General features: G+C 35.5%; 1 protein-coding gene across 18 annotated transcripts in view; it reads right to left on the bottom strand.

Moving 5' to 3' along the window:
* HDAC9 (histone deacetylase 9) overlaps positions 1 to 25,396 on the bottom strand; it is a 931,635-nt gene that overhangs the window by 124,539 nt on the left and 781,700 nt on the right. For all 18 annotated transcript variants that reach the window (XR_005789365.1, XM_040472481.1, XM_040472497.1 and 15 more), the window contains one exon: positions 14,311 to 14,429. Coding sequence is in view for 17 of the 18 variants with exons in the window: in XM_040472481.1 (XP_040328415.1) it covers positions 14,311 to 14,429 (119 nt within the window). In the remaining variant the exon portion in view is untranslated. The remainder of the gene's footprint in view (positions 1 to 14,310; positions 14,430 to 25,396) is intronic.

Genomic DNA, 25,396 nt, shown 5'->3' on the forward strand with positions numbered 1-25,396 from the left:
GACACTGCCTCTGAAGGCGGTCACACAATGAGCCACAGCAGCAAGCACACTGGAAAGATTAAGAAGCTGGATTCTCCAAAAACCTTGGGCTCTTACTTTGGCCTGGCACTTACTAGTTATTAAGTCTGGTACTCAATGATTTACTCTTAAAATGCCTGCAGTGGTGTCTTTTCCTAATTGCTGATCTCATTTTGCACCCTAGTGCCAAATAGTCCCCCTGAGACTACTGAGTAAAACAACAGGAATAGTTCCAATAACCATCACAATCCTTAATAAAATGCAGCTCTTAAAGTAGATGACCTTCCTGGAACTATCCCAAGTAGCCTGACACTCTTCTGTTTTCTTTGGGTTCTTCATGTGCCTGTCAGTTACTGAAATTAGCTACATTTAATAAATGATTCCCTCTACTGGCTACTTGGACAATAAAGTGATTTTAGGGACTCTTACAGAAGGACTCTTGTTTAGATGATTACCCTAAAAGAGAAAGGCAATATTGTGCATAAGGACAGTGCTATGGGGAGAAACCTTTGACCAGAAACAGCATCTGAGAAAATTGTTTATAGTAGATCCAAAGAAACTGCAAATAAATGAATGTATCTGGCAACTCTTCCAATTTTGAGATAAGCAATTCTAAATGAGAAGACTGGATTTTATATAGTGCCCAAGTATATGTTATGAAACCCAGCTCAGACAGACTCACCAAAATATCCTACAGTGGTGGAATTAAGTAAGCGTTAGCCAAATAAACCCTCAGTACACTACTTTAGGCTAATGGGTCCCTCTGGCCTTACTTTTGTCTTTCATCACCAGCTCCACCTATCCTTTTTCAGATTGTATTGTAGTTCCAGGAAGGAACAGTAAGCATACAGGTCATCTGCCATAGATGGTCAATGATTTGGTAAAAATAATTTCTGAAATAGGTAGTTTCTCCAGTTTATGGATAAATGCTACCAAATCAGAGAAAAAAGGAAAACAGCAGGGAATAAAGACCTTATCTATACTTTATATACATACATACTTTATGTACATTATATATATATGTATGTATATATATACACATACATATATATATACACACACACATATATATATATATAAAATCAGGCCATTATCTTTTTTTATGCTTTAGTTTCTTCATCTGTAAAATGGGAAACATAGCAATATTGTTTATCCTACAGTATTGTTACAAAGATTTACAAAGTAAATGTAATGTGTTTACAATAGATTAAATGCTTATAGCTTATTAAATATATATATGCATTTAATCATTCCTGGAAAAATGGTTAAAATACTCAAGTTATTTCTATTTTGAAAATTTAAATATTAAATTTAAGTTATTAAATTAAATTTATTAAATTGAATTTAACTAAATGTAAATAATCTTTGAAAAATAAGGTCTTACTTATTATAACATAAAATAAATTAAAATGGTTCAAAATAATCTGATTACAGCCACACCATTTCTTATGCAGAAGCTGGTATTGAGATTTGCTGATAGGGTAAAAGAGGGAGATGGGATAAGGAAATTTTTTTAAAGAAGTATTGCATTTGAAAACAACTTGGAAGAAAATTATTCATATTTGTCTTGTCACTTTTCATATTGTTTGATTTAAAATGTTTCACATTCTGAGATTAAGAGAAAACTCCTGCCTACAGAGTTCTTTCCACCAAGGGATCTGGTAGAGTTTATGGCACTCTACTGAGTGACAATTAGATTACTTGGTTAAAGAGATAAGGGGAATTCCTTGGAAGAGACTCTTGATCTGAAACTACTTGAGAAAAACATTGGGCAGAGGAGGCTAATTATCGACAGCTCTCCGGATTCGTCAGACCTGGTAAGAAGACAATCACTGCAATTCCCAATGACTTATCTGTCCCATGAACTCCAGAATCACATGAGACAAGCTTGGGGATTCTGTTTGAAAGGAGGCAGGGAAAGGAGGAGATATGTGGCATTCTGTCCATCTCCTTACAGAAAACAACAGCAATAAAATAACTCATAGATACAGAGAACAAATTGGTGGTTGCTAAAGGTAGGGGTGGTGGTGGGTTACATGCATACATGTAGTCACAAGGTAAAAAATTTCAGTTATAAACTGAACAAGACCTGGATGTGTTGTATGGCATAGTGACTAAAGTTAATTATACTGCATTGTATATTTGGGAGTTGCCAAGAGAATAGATCTTAAAAGTTCTCAAGAAAAAAAACTGTAACTATGTATAGCGATAGATGTTAATAAGAGTAATTGTGGTGCTTTGGGCTCTGTGCTGACAGTGTGGAGCCTGCCTGAAATTCTCTCTCCCCCTCTCCCCAGCCCAGACACGTGCATACATTCTCTGTCAAAATAAGTAAATAAACATTTTAAAAAGTACTTAAGTGTTAAACATTTCAAAGTAACTAAATACTAGTATTTATTTCCATATAAGATTGCAAAAGTAATTTGACATGTGAACACAGCTCAGGTGTATGAAAACAATTATCCCCAAATTTAATGGGCATAGTATCATTGATATCTCACTATATTTAGAGTGTCACATATTGGAAAGCATTTTTTCATTTATTCCTTTACCTTATTTTATTGTACATAATAACAGCCCTATATTTAGCCCAAACAATATAATTTGTATCATTTCTGTTTGAGAGACAAGAGCATTAAGACACAGAAAAGTGAATTGGTAGCCAATTAGACCCAAGTTATAGATCAACTAAATCCAAATCCTATGTTTTTTCTTCCTATAACTAGCCCAGTAGTTCTCAAAATTTGGCTCCTAGCCCAGAAATATTAGCATCACCTGGGAACTTACAAATGTAAATTGCAGGCCCCATTTCAGACCTAATGAATCAAATATTCTAGGAGCGAGGCTCAGCAAGCCTAACAAGGCCACCAGGTGATGCTGCTGCTTCCCAGTTTGGAAAGCAGTGTGCTAGACCATCATGACTGTCTCCAGCTCATGAGTAGTGTGAGAAAAACTTCCTGTAGGTTAAAAGTATACACTAATTCCTTATAATTTCTTTAATAACTTCATCACTACACACATTAGTAGATAATTCTCAGTCACATAACTGGCCCATACGCTCATAGTACTGGTACTGACTTATGACATTACTTAACAAATTGTTTGACTAACAGTTTCTATTTTCTATTGATTTGATTTGTAAAATGAACTGGAAACCAACTGTTTTAGTTAGAGTGACCATCAAAATAAACAGTCAGATGGAGATTTCAGGCCAAGGAAGGACAATTTTTGTCTTAGCTAAAAGCAAAGTCACATGATGAGAATCCACTAACTTAAAATTTCTCCCTGATCATGTTTTTTGTTTGTTCATTTGTTTTATATTGTTATTGTATTTTTTTACTTTCTCACAACTCTACTCAATCCCTGGAAGCCTAGACAGGGAATATAAAATGGGTATCTAAGCTGTAATTTTAGTATGGCCTTTGGGATTTTTAAAACAACATCTCAAAGAGCAAAATCCTGTATTTTGTCAAATCTAACATGTCATCAAATATAGCACAAAATAATTGTGACTGTTTTTTATATACCACTATGAAAATTAAAAATAAAAAAAAAATAGTGCTCATCTAACAATGAAATGCCATCAAATGTAAGAAGCATCCCAATTCAGACATGCTATATTATGAAACAGTGCATCTTAGTATCAATGAAATACAGTCCACATTTTATTCTACAGTTGCAGCTGGAATCCTCTTTCAGGGAAAACTCTGCTTATGTATTTTCTTCTCAAAAGCAATGTTGATCTGGCCCCAGTTATAAAAGAGTTACAGTAATTTTGCTCTTCAAAGCTAAATAGTAGTCATCCTAGCCTAAGGATTGTTTCATGACATCAGTAACTAAGCACTACAGATGGAAAATATTCTTCTACAATTTGGTATCTGAGTTGTCATGTGGTGTAAGGAAACAGGCAATTGAGTGAGAAAATGAAGGCAGGGTAATAGTAAAACATGAAGCACTCATTGAATAAAATTTTGGCTGTCATTTCAAAATAAAATCATTTCTAAAACTGATTTGTTATTTTTTTAATATGCTGGCATTTTTCCTTCTTAACTGGCTATGTTGCTTCTTTATGTTGACTGTTACAAGGAACTATGTTGCATAGGACATTTATGAATATAAATCTCCTGTAAATCCACTTTCCCCTGTCTTTGCAGGGGGCCATGTACTTGGTCATGAGTACAACAAGGAGTCTGGTATGTGGGAATTTTGAGCCAAAGACTAAGTCCCTGACTGATTCTTAGGCAGAATGTCCCATGAAAAATAGTAAATATTATCTACAAACTGGTAAGCTCCCATATATCTGAAAACCTTCACCTACTTTTTTGACTTGGAAAATTGTATTCAAAAAAATTTATTGTTGGTGAAATTTCTTTCTATTTTCTGTATTTTTGCAATTCAGAATAAGTTTCTATAGCAATTAAAAGCTCTACCAATTTATTTGGGATATTTTTAATAACTTATTGAGCCAAGTAGAAAATATGTTAAGCTGGAAGTTAAAAGACATGAGATCAAGTTGTGATTTTCCTATTCTTCAGCTTCATGATTTTAAACAGTCACTTATTTTTTCCTGTCACTTTTTTAAAAAATTAGAATTTTAAATGACTACTAAATCCTTTTTAGTGATTTCAAGGTAGTAAGAAGATCAAAGAATATAATAATACAAAAATACAAAAAAGGATGCTTTATATCTATGATTTCACTTAATCATAAAAATGAAATGAGATAATGCACAGAAGTTGTGTGTATAGTACATACCACAGAGTGAAAACTCAATGATGGCCAGCAGGTATTACTCTATCATCTATTAACAACAGCACTGCCAAAATGAAATTAATGTCTCCTTCCAGTAAAGAAAACAATCTTCAAGACTTGAGTGACATTCCTGTGGTCATTCTAAGGCAGGCCAGCCCAAGATTATGACTCATCTACTGGATGACCAGACTGGGCTTTCAACCTCAGGGTCATAGTGCCCTCCAGAGTCACTGATAGGATAGTCAACTGGGGTAGCTTTGAGTAGAAAGTCTTTTCAATTTCAATTTAATTCCCAAAGTACTGTTGGAAAACACCTGAAAATAATACTTTATCTATTAAATGACTTCTAGTCCATGTTTTCCCCTTAAGTTCATATTAGACTTGAAGCATATTAGTACACAACAACATCCTCTCTGCCACTTTTAATTGGAAAAAAGGGGTATGATACACAAAGTGTAAAAAGGTAAAGAAGCAAGATTAGTTGTTTGGGTTATGTGTTTGTAAAAAACAAGGGATATGGACTGTGGTTTAAGGAATAGGTAAAGAAGGGAGAAGGAATTCTTTCCTTCATCTCCTTCCATTTTTTTTTTTTTTAATTTTTTTTTCAACTTTTTAAAATTTATTTTTGGGACAGAGAGAGACAGAGCATGAACGGGGGAGGGGCAGAGAGAGAGGGAGACACAGAATCGGAAACAGGCTCCAGGCTCCGAGCCCTCAGCCCAGAGCCTGACGCGGGGCTCGAACTCACGGACCGCGAGATCGTGACGTGGCTGAAGTTGGTCGCTTAACCGACTGCGCCACCGAGGCGCCCCTCCTTCCATGTTTTTAAGTGTTACTTACTGCCATATACTTGTTTGTTTGTTTGTTTGTTTTAACTAATTTCTATGCCCAAAATGGAGCTTGAACTCATGACCCCAAAGTCAAGAGTCACCTGTTCTACTGTTGAGCCAGTCAGGCACCCATAAGTGCTATATACTGAAGAAGAAACAAATGTCCAACCTGACTAAAGAAGTCAATGTCAGATAAAAGAAGACTTGTAAAAGGATATTCACCTAAACATTGTTTATAATGAAAACTGGAAACAACTTAAAGATCCACTAATGGGAGAATAGACAAAATACATGATGGTATATGTCCATAAATGCCTAATACACAGAAATTAAAAGATACGCAGTGGCACCTGGGTGGCTCAGTCAGTTGAGTGTCCAACTCTTGATCTCTCAGCTCAGATCATGATCTCATGGTTCGTGAGGTCGAGCCTCCCACTGGGCTCTGCCCTGACTGTGGAGCCTGCTTGAGATTCTCTCTCTCTCTCTCTCTCTCTCTCTCTCTCTCTCTCTCTCTCTGTCCCTCCCCCAGTTGCTTGCTCCCTTCTCTCTCTCAAAATAAATATTTTTTTGAAAAAAAGATATATATTCATGAGTGTATATCAAAATTATTTTAAAGCAAAAAAAGCAAGTTTCATAAACTATACGAACAGAATGATCATGCTTACCTTTTGCTATACATGGTAAATTTAAAAACATACCCACTAAAATATTATTGTAGTGTGTGTGTATGCTGGAAAGAACACAAATTATGACAGTGGTTAAGAAGGGAAGGGGGATAGGACATAGGGTCAGTGATTAATGTGGAGCTCACATTCATCTGCAAGTTTTATTTCTTTTACAAACAAAAGACTTGGAACAAATATAATAAAAATATTTAGCTGTTGCCAATTTTAAATGGTGGAAATAATGAATTTGTTATATAATTCTTTTTTATTATTCATCTTTTAAATCATGCAAAACTTTTTTAAAAATCTAAAAATGAGTGTATAATTTTAAACAAAATTTCTGAATTCCTGGATTCCATTACTTTATTCTTCCTAAAAAGAAGACATATGATGTACAGATTATTGACGTGAAGCTTAGTAATTGTGTGACTTCCACGTACAAGACATGAAGATTTTGCAATGTGAGACATATCTTAAGTTTGTTTTAAAGACAAGAAATCCTTGGAAAAACTGAACACTCAGTATTTTTTTCAGGGTTTGCTTCAGACATGGACTTTATATAACAGAATAACTATGCCAAGCATAATGTGAGAAGCAAATTAGCAAATATAAACAAACGATGTCTCTAAGTAAAGATTATGGGTGTGTGTGTGTGTGCATGCATGTGCATGTGTACATGCATACAGGTATGTGTGTATTTGAAGTGAAGCCTATGGATCCCTTCTCAGAATGTTTTTAAATGCATAAAATAAAGTACACAGATACCAAAGGCAATTATTATACTGAAAATAACTACCAAAATATGGGGGAAAGCCATGGCATAATACATACAATTCTATATTAGTGCATCAAATAACAATTGAGCAGCAGGTCTGATATATACCATCACTTCCAAGTAATGATAAGAGTAACTATTGGAAATACCTACACAGCAATAAAGTGATATGAAAATAGCTATCATTTCTATTGGTGATAAAGTCATCTGCTTTACTCATATTGTTATGGTTTGTTGCCTACATTTATAATGAAAACAAATACCTTCCTAAATTCATACAGCTAATAAGGGGCAAGTAACTGTTTCACTAAAAATTAATAATGTAATTTTTTTTATTCAAGTTCATGAGCCCCATTAATTCTATCCATGGACTCCTAGGAGGTCTGTGGACCCAAATTTAAGAACTTCAGAGACAGAAATATACCTGTCATCCATTCATCTACCTCTGCTTCCAAATGGCTCCTTAAATCTGCTGCAGGATGTAAAATCAGATAGACAATCAGGTACCCTAGTTATATATGTAAGAAGTTAAGCAGAATCTTAGCAAGGACAAGAAGGTGGGTCTATACCTTTATAAATGTGCTTTCTGCATCTATTTTTGCATTTCAGAAGTGCTATTTATTTTCTGATTTTCAGCTGTATTTCAGATAGTTTAATTGCTAAAAATGCATCACTGGATAACTCACTCTGGATGAGTATATTAATAATGTCACAATCCAAGTACACCTCAATACACCAAAACAAACTGCCAGCTTTTAGGCAGGTATAGCCTAAGTTATCCTCATCACAAAATAATAATGCATTATTTTCTTTTAAAAGCATTGCCATTTATTCGATTACCCCCAGATTTATTACAAAAAAGGAATGCATATGGATATGGAAATGAGATGTAGGCACTTCTCTTACCAACCTGACTTTCAAATGAATGGACCATACACTACTATTTACCTAGAATCTTGCACAGTTTCCTAGGACTTCTGGCTATTCTCTTTCCATTTTGTTCAAGTAAGAGTCTCAAATATTTTTCAAGCTATAACATTTGGGTTGTATATTTTGTGTTTAAATACATCATCTAACTACCCAGACTTTTGGTGAATGTTTAGATTTGTTGAAATGATATCAACAAGAAAATTCAAAACTATTAACTCATAACTATTAACTCATAATACTTAATAATTTATTCCTTATGTTGTAGGTATAAGTATTATCTCTCTAACTCTCCCATATTTGCTTCTGATTAGGAAACTAATTTGAGAGGCATCTGAGTGGTTCAGTATGTTAAGTGTCTGACTCTTGTTTTGGGCTCAGGTCATGATGTCATGGTTTGTGAGTTCAAGCCTCGCATTGCTCCTTGAAATTCTCTCTCTTTCCCTCCCTCTCTCTCAAAATAAATAAAAGGAAACTAATTTGATTACAAAATTAGTGAGAGACAAAGTGGAGATTTGAACATAGATCTTCTGACACCAGAATGAGCTCTTCTGTACTTTCCTTTAATTTTTCATCTTTACTTCTGGTTTGCTATTTGAAGAATTCACTCTTCCACTGTCCTGCTTTTCTGAACAGAGATGAAATGAGTTATCTTAACCATCTAGATTCTAGTAGGTACTAACAGCTGGAACTCAGTGCTTTTGTGCAAGGCCTACTGCTACAAGGAAACTGTGACTTCCCCCATTAATATTTATACTATTTTCAACACAATTTCTATTAAGGGGAAATGTTGAACAAGTGACCATTGTCAGAAACACAGGTTTGTGTTAGTTAAAATACTGTAAGAAACATGAATATGTCGTCTAAGCCTTGGAAAGAAGTGGCAGTGATAGAGGGACAGCAATTACAAACAAACAAACAAACAAACAAACAAAAAACCCCCATGAAATCCTAATTCAAGTAGCATCAAATATACTGGAAGAAAGCATCTGACTTGCTTAAAAGATCATGAGTTTTTTTTGTTTTACTAAAAAAAAAAAAAAAAAAGGGAAATTATTTAGAAAATGTGCCAGGCACTGGTCCAGCTTCTGGGGAAATAGCACAGAAATGTGTAACAGAGGTTAATCTGATGGTAGCTGGATGGGAGGATGCTTTTGAGTAATTAGTTATGCATAATATTCCCTCAGTTTCCACCCTAATATAAAAGAACTGAAGCAGTTCAGGCTTAAGGTTCATCCTTCATGAAATGGCATTTGGTTACTGTCTTTCAGACACTCCTTTTCTCTATGCCTGTTTGCTACGGACTGAAATTCCACCATAAGAATATAAAGCATTGATTCCACAATTACAGATAAATAATAAAAGATGCAACTGCCAAACAGAACTATCACATTAGCTGAAATACCCTCTCATTAAAAAAATACATAATCAGGGGTGCCTGAGTGGCTCAGTTGGTTGGTTGTCTGACTTCAGCTCAGGTCATGATCTCGCAGTCTGTGAGTTCAAGCCCTGCATCCGGCTCTGTGCTGACAGCTCAGAGCCTAGAGCCTGCTTGGGATTCTGTGTCTCCCTCTCTCTCTGCCTCTCCCCCACTTGTGCTCTGTCTCTCTCTCTCTCTCAAAAATAAACAACATGTAAAAAAGAAATTTAATTAAAAAATATATAATCAAGTAGTAAATAAAACATGCAAGTGAATGGGATCAAGTTCTTTCTAGGTTTTGATAATGGGGAGAAAATTAGAGACAGAGGAGAGCCATGGACATGTTAAGATAGGGGTAGAATCATCGGTAAGAGAACAAGAAAAAAATTCACATTCACTAAAATATATTTAGTTCTGGCTCAGTCTGCTTTCGATTCTGTGGACAAATAAAATGTGTGGACAGAGGACATTTTGAACCATACATTCTGTAGACTCAGGAGTATGAAGCACATACATCCATCATAAGCTGATGAAGTAGTCTGACATAGCCTCGTATACTTAACAAGTTTATTTCTTGGCACTTATTTGTTGACTGGTTTAACACACAACTTCTTAGAGACTTATTTTTGAAGGATTGACTAATCAATGATTTTTAATACTTCCTCAGGTAAAACTCAAAGCTAAGTATGAATTCATTTATACAGGTATCTGCTTCACCACAGTGCTCTCTCCCTGCCAGGCAGACATTCACAGTGGGATAAAAGGAGTTAAGAGGATCAGGAAAAAGGATAAAACACTGTATCAAAAAGAAGATGGTAATTCAAGACTAAGATATGTTATTTGATCTCCACCCCCCCCACCAACTAATAGATGTTCTTTACATGTCAAAATAGCATTTATTTATTTGCTTTACATATCAAAATAACATTTATTTATTTGCTGAGGCAAATAGTTACTATCTAAAGAACTATAAAAATGCTCTGTTTGTAAAAGGAACATATATTTTTTTTATCAGACATGGCTATCATCTCAAAATGACTTTTTAAAAATTTTTCTTTAATGTTTATTTATTTTTGAGAGAGAGAGACAGAGTGTGAGCAGGCGAGGGGCAGAGACAGAGGGAGACAAAGCAAGCTCCAGGATCTGAGCTGTCAGTATAGAATCCAACGTGGAGCTTGAAGTCATGAACCATGAGATTATGACCTGAGCCAAAGTTGGACACTTAACTAAATGAGCCACCCAGGTGCCCCCACAATGACTTCTGAATTATTCCAAATAAAGGAAAAATTGTTATTCACACAATGAAAGAAATTTACACATAGTTCACTATGCGAAGGCAATGAAAACAGAGAATGTATAAACATGTTGAAAAGAAATAAAATATATATTTTGTTGTAAATTAATCTGAACTGAAGAAACTATTCTTTTTAATGTTGACAAATCACAAACCCAGGGGGTGTTGCAATCTAGTGAATTAATTTTATTGTTGGAACATGACACTTAATTGTCATGCCAACCTTCTTAAACTGTAACCTAAAGGTATTAGGTCTGAATGATAGTATTTTAAATAATTTTTAATGTTTATTTATTTATTTAGTTTGAGAGAGTGCGCAAGAGAGAGAGTGAGCACAGGTGGGGCAGAGACAGGGAGAGAGACAATCCCAAGCAGTCTCCACACTGTCAGTGCGGAGCCCAATACAGGGCTCCACCTCATGAACCTTGAGATCATGACCTGAGTCAATATTAAGGGTTTAACCGACTGAGCCACCCAAGAGCTCCTGTATGAGAGTATTTTAAAAAGATACACTTAGAACTTCATGATAAAATTTGATGTAGTATTTACGGTAGGATACAAAGATACTTGTTCTTTTCAATGTAGGCCTTAATTCTGGTGGCTAATTGAAACAATAGCATAGATTTTAAATAGCTAATACAGACAATCTAAAACTTTAGCACAAATATGAATATTTTGTTGTAGAGAACATTTAATATGTAAAGAAATGAGAGGAGAAAAGAAGAAGGAAGAAAAATAGTACTAGCCAAGAATCAGCTTTAAATCACCTTTATGTTTGAACTGAAATTTTTGTCATAGTATCAACCAATTCTTTTTTAAAAAAATCAGACAGCTAACTAGATATCCAAATACAGATGAAAACACTAGTTGTTTTGACTTAATTTACCTTTTTACATTCAGGGATATTAAACAAAACTATTTTAAAAGATTATTCAATGTGCTATGACAGTAAAATTTTAGCATTTCTGACACAATAATGTCTTCCAAACCATTCTCTAAAATCCTTGGATATTCTACTTGGGGCAGAGGTGACTTTAGGTGGAAAACATTAGGAGATGGATTTGTTTCTGTTATTTCTACCTACTTTTCACTATAGGCTTTAGCCTATTTCTAGCGTCATTTAGGGACTCCTCTCAAATGGAGAATGACTTCTGGCATAGGACAATGAAGGACCTATATTGATCGCCTGTGGAGAACTTTCAAATCAAAACAACATAAATGCATCTGCCAGGTGGTTAGAGAAAGAACAAAGAGACACAGGGGTGAGCTATTTGGGGAATAACTATACAGCTGTCTGGTAATCCTAACCTCTACCTAATTATGGCAGCATCTCTAGAAAATATAGCTGGCATACTCAGGCCTGTATGAGATGACACATACAAACAGTTGCCCAGATGTGATGCTCTGTGGTTTTTCATTTAAGTATCTGGGGACTAGTCAGTGTCTATCACAGACTGTGCTTGTGGAATTAAGGGTCTAGGGCACCAAAATGGCCTCTGCAGTATGCATCCAAGTACTCTATTCTCAGGCATTTTATGAAACACTGTCCTCTTTAGTGGAAAAAATCCAGTGAAAGCCTCATGCAATATTATCTAACTACAAATTCAGAGTAAGCACTTTGATTTTAACCCCAATTATTTCAGATGGTAAAATAGTTTTCTCACCTATGAAATATGTGAATGTTTTAGATAGGTTCTACTACAATCTCTGAGTTCTAGTATATCCTTTCCTCATCGTCTATCTTTTCCTTATTAAACTGTATGTACTCAAGAGAGGGCCAATTATAAATCAGTTAAAATTTATGTCTGTATATGTTTCTTAGGAAACAAGTCACCTTGTAAGGAAACATATGGTATGTTGAGTAGAAAAGATATAAGAAGGGAAAACAGACAAAGAGGGTTAAAAGGCTGGAGAGATTATAGACAAACTTGTCCTGGCACAGAAAGCAATGAAGAGCTCCCCCCAAAATGCATAAGGAAACACAACATAATAAAGGTCCTGGTGCATTACACTGAAGCTAAAATAAGTAGAAACCATGTTTCTTATATCTATGCCTAACATAAATGACACTACTACTACTTTCTATTATACCTTCCAAGATGATATTTGATATTTGAACTTCACTTGGCAAAAAAATGAACAAAAGAGAAAACAAAAAGATTAGTTCCTTGCAGCTAATGCCGAGAAATGGACTCATTACAACTTGCCTCCTTGGCAGGAAGAAAGACCCAAATACAAACATTCCTCCTTCTGGAGGGAGACTTTTGGATTTAATAGCAAGGAACACCTTTTCTAGATTTGTGTCTTTGCTCCATGTGTTTTCCATTGTTTGGGTTTATCTCAACTTGGGGTATAGCTCTTTTTTTTTTTTTTCAGACTAAACTCTTCAGCAGTCTTGATGCTAAAGAGGTCTATCTGCAGTGGAAGGATACACTTCAGTGGAATTTCATGAAGAAAGAAAAGGGATCATAAAGACATCTGATAAAACCAAACACCTCTCTATTCTATTTTACCAAACTTGTGAATTATTACACTTTGTTTGTGTTTGTGGAGTTGCCTCTTTCAATATGTTTTCAATAGACAACAAGGCACCGAAAACCCTGGGTAAATAATAGATGTTAAATATAGCTACTACCTAACAATGTTACTGGAACAATTAGAGTGCAGAAAACTCTCTCACATGAGAAGCCAACTAAAAACAAAGATTGGCATGGTGCTGGTTCTTTGGTTCTTCTTAAATTAATAAAACACACTTGCTCTAAACTCATCTCTCACACTTAAAAACTACTTAGGTTGCTTTTATTTGTTTTCAACCCCCATTAAAATACACAATAGTCGATCTGATTCTTTGTGTAATTCTGCTTTTTTTCCTTCTTTTTTTATACATATCCAGAGTGCCAGCATACATTTGTGTGTGTGGACTATATGTATGCCTTATTTTCACATTCAGAGAGCATGGGGATTGTTCTTGAAGAAAGCCTCTTTCTAGCCAGATTCCATTAGGTCACATTATGTAAATGAATGTATAACACAAAATTCATTTATTCATTTGGTGTGTAGTAGAACACATGGCAAATGCTAAGGAACACAGCCAAAAAGTTAATCTGTGCAACACAAAAGAAGACCAGTAGAGATCCTGAGCATTGTCTACACACTTGTAGAGAGCTGCTGAGTAAGGGGAACTATACCTTTTGCATTCAAACCCACAAGACCATAGATAGCATTATTAGGAAACACGAATTTTTACCACATGTACAATGGAATAAAAACAGTGACTTCCATTCTCTTTGCAAAAAGCCCAGTAGCTTTTCTAGACTCATGACCTTTCAAGTCTTTTAATGTGTTTTAAACAGAAGTCCTATCACTTCTGCCTTTAAGTAGCAAAACGGGACTCTGTGAAAACAAAGGTTCTGAAATGCCTCATCAGGTCTAACAAAGAAAACTATTTAACTTTGTTTGTCTTAAAGGCAAACATCTACAGAGAGATGAATCTGACAGAACAGTAAACATGATCTAAATTATTTTTAAAAGTCTTACCTAAGCATACTAGACACAAGTAAAAGGTGCTGCCCATTTTAAAGACCTATTATGTCTTAACATTTCATAAATTCCTAAAAGATAATACTCACATTTTGCTGTCACCTTGTACCCCCCCAGAGGAGGGGCATGGCCCTCTAATGCGTCAAATCCAGCGGAAACTAGGACCATGTCTGGATCAAACTCTTTGGCCACAGGCGTCACTACAGTCCTACACAGTAAAAAGGCAACCAGTTACACATGGGAATGGTGAATACCTTTAAAAATTGTGCAATGAAAACGACTTGGCACAACCTCAAGAACTTCCCAAGAATAAAAGAGAAGGGGAAAAGAAAACACCATTTGAAGAGATCAAAAAGTTATCATTTCCTTAATAGTGAATCACTGTTATTTTAGCATCCCAATTCAGTCTTTTTCTTTCATCTTTTTTCCCTCTAAATTAAAAAAAAAAAAAAAAAAAAAAAAAGCTTTACAGGTACATTCTAAAGCCCATCATATTACATGCACATCTGTGGCTGCTTTATCCCACTGCCTATAAAAAAAAGTGCTTCTTCCAAGGGAGTGACTAATGTTTTACAGAGGAAAGTCGAAGCTTTAGTGAAAACCTGGCTTGCTCCAGTTAGTGAGAACTTGGTGTAAATTTGAACTATAAATTTCTTTTGAGAAAAAGTTGCTTTTCCAACTTAAAAAAACCATTTTTAAATATTTGTCATGGTAGGGGGTAACTCCTGCAAAGGAAAAACACAAAATTCCTTTAATAGAATCCAGACTATAATGTTAAGTGAGTCTAAGGTCAGAGACACCAGGAATGTGGCAGCCTCATCCATGACAGCAACCCCTGCTGGTCCTACTCAGACACTTCAGCATTTACCTCTTTAGCCTTCTCAGGACACCCTAAACCCTTTTTCCTCAGTGCTGGATTTGATAGAAAATGATCAATAGATGCTACTGGGATTCATAAAATAGAATAAAAAAATAATGTAGGATTCAAGACCGATGTTCCATTATTAAAATTCAATTTTTTAAAGACTATTTAATAATACGGGGAAACTGCCCACAATAGCAAATTTAAAAATTGGTAAGGTCTCTACTGTGTGTTTAGTAGATAGAAATAACTGTACTAAATATTAAAATTGTTAACCTCAAGTAGTGACAAAATTGAATTCTTTTAATTTTTTTGTTTGCCAATCTCTATTTTTACAGTGACCACATATTAGTTCTACACTTAAAAATTTAAATAAGAAGTTGTTGAAGTTATAAAAGATAATTATTTGAAATTTACCTAGAGATATAAATGAATACAATGTTTTTCATAATTCCATTATTATAAAAGTATGAAAGTTTAATACTTCAAACTCATAAGTGTGCATGTAAATGACTTTCACAGGTAGTCTTTCTGACAATTGGAAAGCCACTCACATCTGAGTTAGGCCACCAGTGAAACTAAGGGAAAACCTAATTTTGTTTATGATGTACAGTTTCATTATTTTATTCTTCAATATAATTAAGAATCCCTAATAAAGCTACATTATCAGAGGTGATACCTTCAATCCTTTTCCTTCCCAATAATGCCAACACTTACATTATAATTTTCATAAATTGTTACACATTACCAATTCACTACTTTCATATGAATGAAATACCATGTGATATATGTATTTGGGATATTGGAATAAATGGTCTCAAAGAATCAAGAGTGTTTTATCAAGGAACTCAGTATGATTAATCCTATGTACTCCTTTGGCAAACAAGCAGTACTCCTAGGAAAATATGGGGGTAGATGATTAAACAAAGTTGTCATCCAATCACATGCATCATAGTAACCAACTTTCCATCTCCTTTCCCTCTCTGGGAAAAGTTTCTCCCCCTCTACAGTTGCAAGATTGACTGAAGGGTAAACATCCTTCAAGGCACAGCTCACTATCTTCTCCATAAGGGCTTCTCTCTACATATGGACATTAAATATATATGTATATATTTTTGAAGGACAAATACGGTAAAGGAGACAAGGATTGCCAATATAATTTGAATATATGACAGACATGGATACAATCTACAGAGAGGAAAATTAAAACATAAGTGTAAGTTCTGCAGTGGAAGCTACAAAAAGAAAAGACTTTTCTCTTTTCCTAGAGAAACAAACTGACCAAAGAGAAAATACCTAGAGAAACTGACACTTGAGAGTCACTCAGACCAACAATCAGGTTTTTTCCTCAGTCTTCCCATAGCGAATGTCCTACTCCAAAATCCCACTCAACATACAGAGCTCCCACTTATCTTTTCGGTGTCCTTTTCTCAAATATGAAGGATTGTTTGAAGAAAATTTCCAGAATAAAAGACAACAAAACTAACATGCAAACAAACAAAAGAAAGAGAACTCAGAAAACCAGAGAAAATTCAGGGAAGACACTATAATTGCAAAAATTAGGATTATCCTCAAAGACATAAAACAGTACATCTAGTAAATGAAAAGTGAGTACTACTAAAAGAAGAAAAAGCAAACAAAACATATAATAGACTATTTAAAAGATAAAGTTGATAAGTTCTCTCATAAAGAATAACCAAAATAGAGACACGAAAAATTGACAATGTCAGATCACACACTTAAAGAACCCATTTAGGAAGTCAACATACAAAGAACAGTCTAAGAGATTTTTTTTTCCTTTTTTTTTTGTCTTATTGAGAAGTAATTGACATAGAAAACTGTATTAGTTTAAGGTGTCCAGCATAATGGTTTGACTTATCTGTATTTTGAAATGATTAACTCTACATGTTCAGCCAACATCCTTCTCATCTAGATAAAATAAAAAACAGAAGAAAGAAGTATTCTCCTCATGATAAGAACTCAGGATTAGCTTTCATAATTCTTTCCAGTATATCATACAGAAGTGTTAGCCACAGTCATCATGTTGTACATTACATCCCTCCTACTTATTTATCTTCTAACTAGAATTTTGTACCTTTGACCACCTTCCTTTAATTCCTCTTGACCCCACACTCTGCCTCTGATAACCACAAGTCTGATCTCTTTTCCTGAGTTTGTCTTGTTTTTTTTTGTTGTTTTTTAGATTCCACATATAAGTGAGATCATAAAGTATTTGTCGTTCTCTGACTTACATCACTCATTTAGCATAACACCTTCAAGTTCCATCCACGTTGTTGTAAATGGTAGGATTTCCTCTTTTTTATGGCTGAATAATATTCCATTCCATATACATACCATAATTTCTTTATCCATTCTTCCATAAGCTTGGTAGTTTCTATATGTTGGCTATTATAAACAATGCTGCTCTGAAAATGAGGGTGCACATTCTTTTTGAGTTAGTGTTTTCATCTTCTTAGGATATATTCTCCGAAGCGGAAGCAGATCATATGGTAGTTCTATATTTAATTTTTGAGGATTCTCCATACTGTTTTCCATTGTGGCTGCACCAATATACAATTCCACCAACAGTGCATAAGGTTTCCATTTTCTCCACACCAAAGCCAGCGTTTGTTTTCTCTTGTCTTTTTCATGCTGGCCATCTAACAGACCTGAGGTTATATCTCAATGGGGTATTAATTTGCATTTCCCTAATGATTAGTGATATTGAGCATCATTTCATGTACCTGTTGGCATTTTGCATATTTTTTTTCAGAAAATGTCTATTCAGGTCCTTTGGGACCATTTTCAAAAATTGGGTTGTTTGTGTTTTTGCTTTTGAGTTGTATGAGTTCTTCATATATTTTGGATATTAACCCCTTATCAGACATATGACTTACAAATATTTGTTCCCATTCCATAGGCTGTTTTTTAATTTTGTTGATGGTTCTTTTACTGTGCAGAAGCTTTTAAACTTGATGTACTCATACTTATTTACTTTTTATTTTGTTGCTTGTGCTTTAGGTGTCATATCCAAGTAACTGTTACCAGGGCTCATGTTAAGAAGGCTTATTCCTGTTTTTCCTCTAGGGGTTTCATGGTTTCAGGACTTACATTTAAGTCTTTGATCCATTTCAAGTTAATTTTTGTGACTGGTATAAGATATTCTTTTATGTGTGATGCATTCTTTTATGTGTGATATATTCTTTTATGTGTGAATATCCACTTATCACAGTACCACTTATGGAAGAGACTGTCCTTTTTCCACTGAGTATTCTTGGCTCCTTTCTCAAATTTTAGTTGACTGTAAATGCTTGAATTTATTTCTGGGTTCTGCATTCTGTCCCATTGTTCTATTTTTCTGTTTTTGCGCCAGTACCATACTATTTTGATAAATTTGCTTTATAATACAGCTTGAAATCAGGAAATGTGATGCTTCCTGCTTTGTTCTTGCTCGATTCCTTTGACTACTTGGGGTCTTTTGTGGTTCTATATCAATTTTAGGAGTGTTTCTTCTACCTTTGTAAAAATGCCATTGAATCTTGATAGAGATTACATTGAATCTATATATATTATTATTTTTGATACTATTGTAAATGGGATTGATTTCTTTTTCAGAAAATTCACTATTAGTGTAGAGAATGCTAGTGATTTTTGTACGTTAATTTTGTATCCTGCAACGTTACTGAATTCACTGATTAGATCTAACAGTTTTTGGTTGCCTTTCAGATTTTCTATATATAAAATCATGTCATCTGCAAAGAGAGACAATTTTACTTCTTCCTTTACAATTCTGATACTTTTTTTTTCTTTTTTGCTTGATTGTTCCAGCTAGAACTTCTAGTACTATCTTGAATAGGAGTGATGAAAGTAGGCACTCTTGTTTTGTTCCTGATGTTAGAGGAAAAGCTTGCAACATTTCAACAATGTTACCTGAGTGAGGGCTTGTCATACACGGACTTCACTGTATTGATATATGTTCCTTCTTTGCCTGAAATTTTCAGTTTTTATCATGAATCAATGTTGAATTTTGATAAATGCTTTTTCTGTATTTATTGATATAATCATATGGTTCTTTTCTTTCATTCTGTTAATGTGATGTGTCACATCGATTTATCTATGTTGAACCATCCCTGTTTTCTAGGTATAAATCCCACTTGATCATGGTGAATGATCCTTTTTCATGTTTTGCTGAATTCAGTTTGGTAGTATTTCATTGAACATTTTGCATCAATAGTAATCAGGAATATTACCTGTAGTATTTGTTTAAGTGTGCTTTTCTGTTTTTTCTGGATAATGCTTAGTCTTGTAAAAGGAATTTTTGGAAGAGTCTGAGAAAGATCTGTGCTAATTTCACCAGCTAGAATTTACCATTGAAGCCATCTGATCCTGGGCTTTTCTGTGTTGGGAGATTCTGGCTACTGATTTCATCTCCTTACTAGTAATCGATCTATTCAGATTTTCTCTTTCTTCCTGAACAGTCTTGGTAAGCTGCATGCTTCTAGAAAATTTCTCATGCCTTCTGGTTATTTAGTTTGTTAGCATATAGTTATTCACAATAGCCTCTTATCATCCTTTGAATTTTGGTGATGTCAGTTTTAATGTCTCCTTTTGACTTTATAATTTTGTTGATTTGGGTATTTTATCTTTTTTCCTTGGTTGGTCTAGCTATGTCTTTTTTTTTTTTTTTTTAATCTTTTCAAAGAAGCAATTCTTACTTTGGTTAATCTTACTTTTTCTGTTTTCTCTTTTATTTATTCTCCAATCTCTATTATTTCTTTCCTTTTTCTAACTTCATGCTCAGTTTGTTCTTTTTCTAGTTCCTTAGCGTTAGGTTATTTGGTATCTTTCTTGCTTGCTAATATAGGTGTTTATTTCTATAAATTTCCCTCTTAGAACTGCTTCTGCTGCATCCCACAAAGCCTGGTATGTTATGTTCCCATTTTCATTTGTCTGAATAAGCCTTTTTATTTCCCCCATTGATTTCTTCTTTGATCCACTGGTTGTTCAGGACAGTGCTGTTTAATTTCCATGTGTTCATGAATTTTCCAAACTTCTTCTTAATGATTTCTAGTTTCATGCCATTGTGGTCAGAAAAGATACTTGGTATGATTTCAATATTCTTTAATTACTAAGACTTATATGTGGTCTAACATATGGTCTATCCTAGAAAATGTTCCATGTGTGCTTGAGAAGAATGTATTTTGCTGTCATTGATAGAATGTTCTGTATTTGTCTATTATATCCATTTGGTCTATAGCATTATTCAAGTTTGCTCTTATTGATTCTCTGTCTAGATGATTGATCTATTGTTTAAAGTGGAGTATTGAAGTCCTCAACTATTATCAAATTACCATTTATTTCTCCTTTTAGCTCTGCTAGTTTTTGCTTTACATATTTAGGTAATCCAATGCATAAATATTTATACTTGTTTTATCGTCTTGATGTAGTGACCCCTTTATCATTACATAGTTATCTTGTCTCTTTTTACCATTTTCAGTTTAAAGTCTATTTTGTCTGATGTAAGTACCACTACTTTTGGTTTTTTATGGTTACTATTTGCTTGAAATATCTTTTTCTGTTATTTCACTCTCAGTCTGTATACATCTTTATAGCTAAAGTGTCTCTTGTAGGCAGTATATTGTTGGATCTTTTTTTTGTTTCCATTCAGCCATTCTACGTCTAATAATTTAATCCATTACATTTAAAGTAATGATTTTTATTTTTTTAATTTTTTAAGTTCTTTTTATGTTTATTTATTTTTTAGAGACAGAGTGTGAGAGAGAGAGGGAGAGACAGAATCTGAAACAGGCTCTAGGTTCTGAGCTGTCAGCACAGAGCCTGACACGGGCCTTGAACCCACGAATGGGGAGATCATGACCTCAGCCGAAGTTGCATGTTTGACTGACTGAGCCACACAGGCACCCCTAAAGTAATAATTTTTAAAATGAAAAAATATTAAAAAAAATTTTTTTTCAATGTTTATTTATTTTTGGGACAGGGACAGACAGAGCATGAACGGGGGAGGGTCAGAGAGAGAGGGAGACAGAGAATCGGAAACAGGCTCCAGGCTCTGAGCCATCAGCCCAGAGCCTGACGCGGGGCTCGAACTCACGGACCGCAAGATCGTGACCTGGCTGAAGTCGGACGCTTAACCGACTGCGCCACCCAGGCGCCCCAAAATGAAAAAATATTTAATTGAAGTATAGTTGACATAGAATATTAAATTAGTTTCAAGTGTACAACATAGTGATTCAACAATTATATACACTAGGAAATGCTCACCACGATAATTATATTACAGTATTATTAACTATATCCCCTATGCTATACTTTCATCACCATGACTTTTTTAAAACTGTAAGTTTGTACCTCGTAGTCTCCTTCACACATTTCTCCCACGTTTAAGGTAATTATTGATAAGGAAATAGTATTGCCATTTTTTTTTGTTGTTGTTTTCTAGTTGTTTTGTAGATCCACAGTTGCTTGTTTCTTATCCTGCTTTTTCTGTGTCTTAGTGTCTTTCGGTATCAGTATGTTTTGACTTCTTTATTGTGTTCTTTGGTGTAATTACAACAGGAGTTTCCCTTGTGCTTACTAAGAAGCTTACATAAAGTATCTTAAACTTCTAACACTCTATTTTAAACTAATAACAACTTAACTTCAATACAATTCATAAAATTAACACTTTTCTCTTTCCCCTCACATTTTAGGTTGCTGTTACAATTTACATGTTTTTTAAACATATAATGTGTAACTAATAACAGATTATAGTTTTGGTATTTTTACTATGTTCTTTTCTTTTTTTAACATTCAAACTAGAGTTGTGAGTTATCTGTCACTATTAACATAGTTCAGAATCTAACCTTGACTATATGTTTACCATTACCAGTGAGCTTCATACTACCTTTTAACGTTTTTATGTTATCAATTAGTGTCCTTTTACTTCCACTCAAAGAATTGCCTTTGGCATTTCTCATAAGGCGGGTCTAGTAGTAATGAATTCCCTCAGCTTCTGTTTGTTCAGGAGAGTCTTTACCCTTCATTTGTTTCTGAATGACAGCTTCACCAGGTATAGAATTCCTGGTTGACAGTTACTTTCTTTCAATATTTTGAATATATTGTCTTCTGGCCTGAAAAGTTTCTGTTGAGAAATCCACTGACAGTCTTCTGGGGATTCTCTTGTACATAATTTCTCTCTTTTCTCTTACTGTTCTTAAAACTTTTTTACTTTTGACAGTTTACTTATGATATGTTTTAGTTTAGCCCTATTTTGTGTTCAATATATTTGGGTTCCTTCGGACCTCATGAATCTGGATGTCCATTTCTTTTTCCAGGATTGGTACATTTTCAGCCATTATTGTTTTAAATATACATTTTTATCTCCTTCTCTTTCTCTTTTCCTTCTAGAATTCCCATAATGTGATAATTGTTTCTTTTCATTATACCCCATAATTCCTATAAGTTTTCTTCATTGTTTTTCTTTTTTTTTTCTTTTTGCTCCCTTGAGTAATTTCCAATATCCTGTCCTTCAGGTTGCTTATTCTTTCTTCTGCAATGTGGGGTCTACTTTTGAAACTACTTTTGAATTTTTCACTTTACTTATTGTGTTTTTCAATTCTAGGATTTTTTTTTTTTTGATTGTTGCTATTTCCTTGTTGACCTTCTCATTTTGTTCATGCATTACTTCCCTAATTTCTTGAAGTTGTCTGTGTTTTCTTGTAGTTCACTAACCTTCTATAAAAGGATTATTCTGAATTATTCCCCTGGTGGTTCACAGATCTCCTTTTCTTTAGAGACAGTCATTGGAACTTTATTAGTTTCCTTTGGTGGTATCTTATTTACTTGATTTTTTGTGAGCCTTGATTCCTTTTGTTGGTATCTGCACATGTGAATAATTACCCTCTTTTAGACTTTACAGGTTTGCTTTGGCAGAGACAGTTTTTCACCAGTAAGCTGGGTTTGCACCTGTGGGTGTGTCAACTGGTAAAGTCCTTGAGCAGGTGGGACCTGCTATTATGGTTTATTGTGGAAGCAAGGCAATTGTTTGAGCTTTGAGTACTGGGATGGAAACATGTGCTACTGGCTGAAAACAGCTGAGTAAGACAGCTGCTTGGTTCCCTACCCAAGTGAAGCTGTAAGATGGGATCCACAGTTGCCTGGATTCTCTAGTCAGGCTTACTAGAATGGTCAGGACTGGGTAATATATTCAGTAATAGATGAAGCTATGAATTTGTTTCCTTGCCCTGGTAGGTGCGCATGATGAGAGCAAAGGCCTGTATAGCTTGTTGTGTGGGGATCTGAATTGAAACTGTGACCCAGAGGGTTCATAAGGTTGAAACTAGCAGAAAATTTCAAGCTTGGTTTTCAGAGAACTGCTTCCCCCTAATCAGCTATTGTGTCTTTTCAGACCCCTCTAAAAATCTACTAGCTGTCTCTGCATAAGTCTGGACTCAGGGTCAACTGATAAGGTTCCAGCCTATGAACAAGCAAAGCCCTGCATTCCTTACCCAAGATAATGACTCCCAAACTCCATACACTTTACACTAACTCTCAGAGCATACCCAAAGCCTTTTCTCCTTCTCCTAAGATAACCTCCTAAGGTCAAGGTCTGAGTTTTGCCTTGTTCTGGTGTTAAGTATCCACCCCAAAGTGAACACGGGATATATGTTACATATATGTTTGCTCAAATGAGCATGATCCATCTTTTCTTATGAATAGTCTTAAGTTTCCTTGCCTTTCTAAATCAGTATGTGTGTAATCTCAACCCCTATAGTTACAAAAAACTTGTTCTCTCACCCTTCAGGGAGCTGGATTTAAGGCTTTTTCCCTGTCTCATTTGGCTGCCTCTCAAATAAACCCTTCCTTGCTGCATACCTGGTATTTCAGTGATTGACTCTGCTGTGCATCAGGCAGATGGGCCTGGGTTTGGTGACAGAATCAGGCCAGAGCTTTCCCAGGTCATGTGAGTCTACCAGTTCTGCTCTGCAGTTGGGGAAGCCAAGGGCCATAGTCAAGAGCCACATGTTCAAATGCTACTGTATGTAGGGCTGTTGAATGTGCTATGCAATTTATCCATGCACTCTGGTTAGGTGCCCTGGTCAGACAGGCTGAAGAATGTATTCAGCAATAAGTGGGGCTACAAATTATGTTCCCCATAATTGTCTCAAAAGCCAAGTATACAGCTCTTTGTTGTCTCAGTTCAAGCCAATCAGCAACCTCAAATTCCCTGACCATACAGGTCCACTGGCTTTGCTGTTCAAACATGATATCATCTCTGCCCACTCACTTCATGGCTCAAGTTCCACTGAGCTGCAGAGCCTCCAGGAGTTGTCTTCAGCCCTTCTGGTCAGACAAGACAGAAAGACACTGTCTACAATAGGTGAAGTTATGTCTCAGCTCCCTTTCCTGGGTGGCAGTGGGAGGGGTCAAGGTGGCTCCAAACTACTTTCAGTTTCCCAAATAGGCTCTGTTGTTTGGGAAGGTCTTGGAGCTACCCTCAGCCTTGGCTATGAATTCATTAATATTCCTGTCTGCATGGTAGAGGAATAGTCCACTCCCAGTACTGGCTTTGCTATGGGGGCAATCAGCTCTGTTTGCCCACCTCTTAGGTTAAGTGCCACTGGGCCACAGTTTCCAGAAACTGTCTCCAGCCCTGCTGGTCCAATAGGACCAGAAGACACTTTCCAAAGTGGGTGGGGCTGCAACTCAACTCACTGCCTGGCCCTGGAAAACCAGGCTCTAAGGCCTGTAAAACTCCTCCTTTGAGAATCTGAATCAGGTAGATCTGCAGGCTGACATGCTCTCTGGTCAAAGTGTACTCCTGACTTGGTTCTCAGATGAGCAAAACTACTGACTGGGACTACTACTTAGGCACTGCAGGCATAAAGATGGATGGTCAAGATCCATGTGCTGATTGTTGCAAACCCTCCCGCCGCCCCCTTCTCCACCACAACCAGATTCTCAGTGGTTGAGCCCCACAGATTTCCCCACAATCCTTGTGATATGAGATCAGAGTAGGGTCTCCTGCAAAGCAGCCTACAATGCTGGGAGTGGTCTTGTCTCCTCTGGGTTCTCTTCTGCCCCTGAAGGAACCAGAGGCTCAGGGGAGACCTCTATATGTGGGGATGTGCCAGCCAGAGTTAAGAACAATGTGGTCAATGTGTAGCCACTTCTCTTACCCTTCTAATGTAGTTTGCCTTGGTCTCTGTGCTACAGGGGGTTGCTTCAGCCTTATCCCCATGCTCTAGAACTCCCTCAGTGATGTCTTTTCCTTGAATAGTTGTTAGTCGTTCTTTTGATGGGGAACAAAGCCA

The sequence above is a fragment of the Herpailurus yagouaroundi genome, unplaced genomic scaffold (assembly GCF_014898765.1).
Source record: "Herpailurus yagouaroundi ecotype Mexico unplaced genomic scaffold, PumYag 100, whole genome shotgun sequence".
Lineage (NCBI taxonomy): Eukaryota > Metazoa > Chordata > Mammalia > Carnivora > Felidae > Herpailurus > Herpailurus yagouaroundi.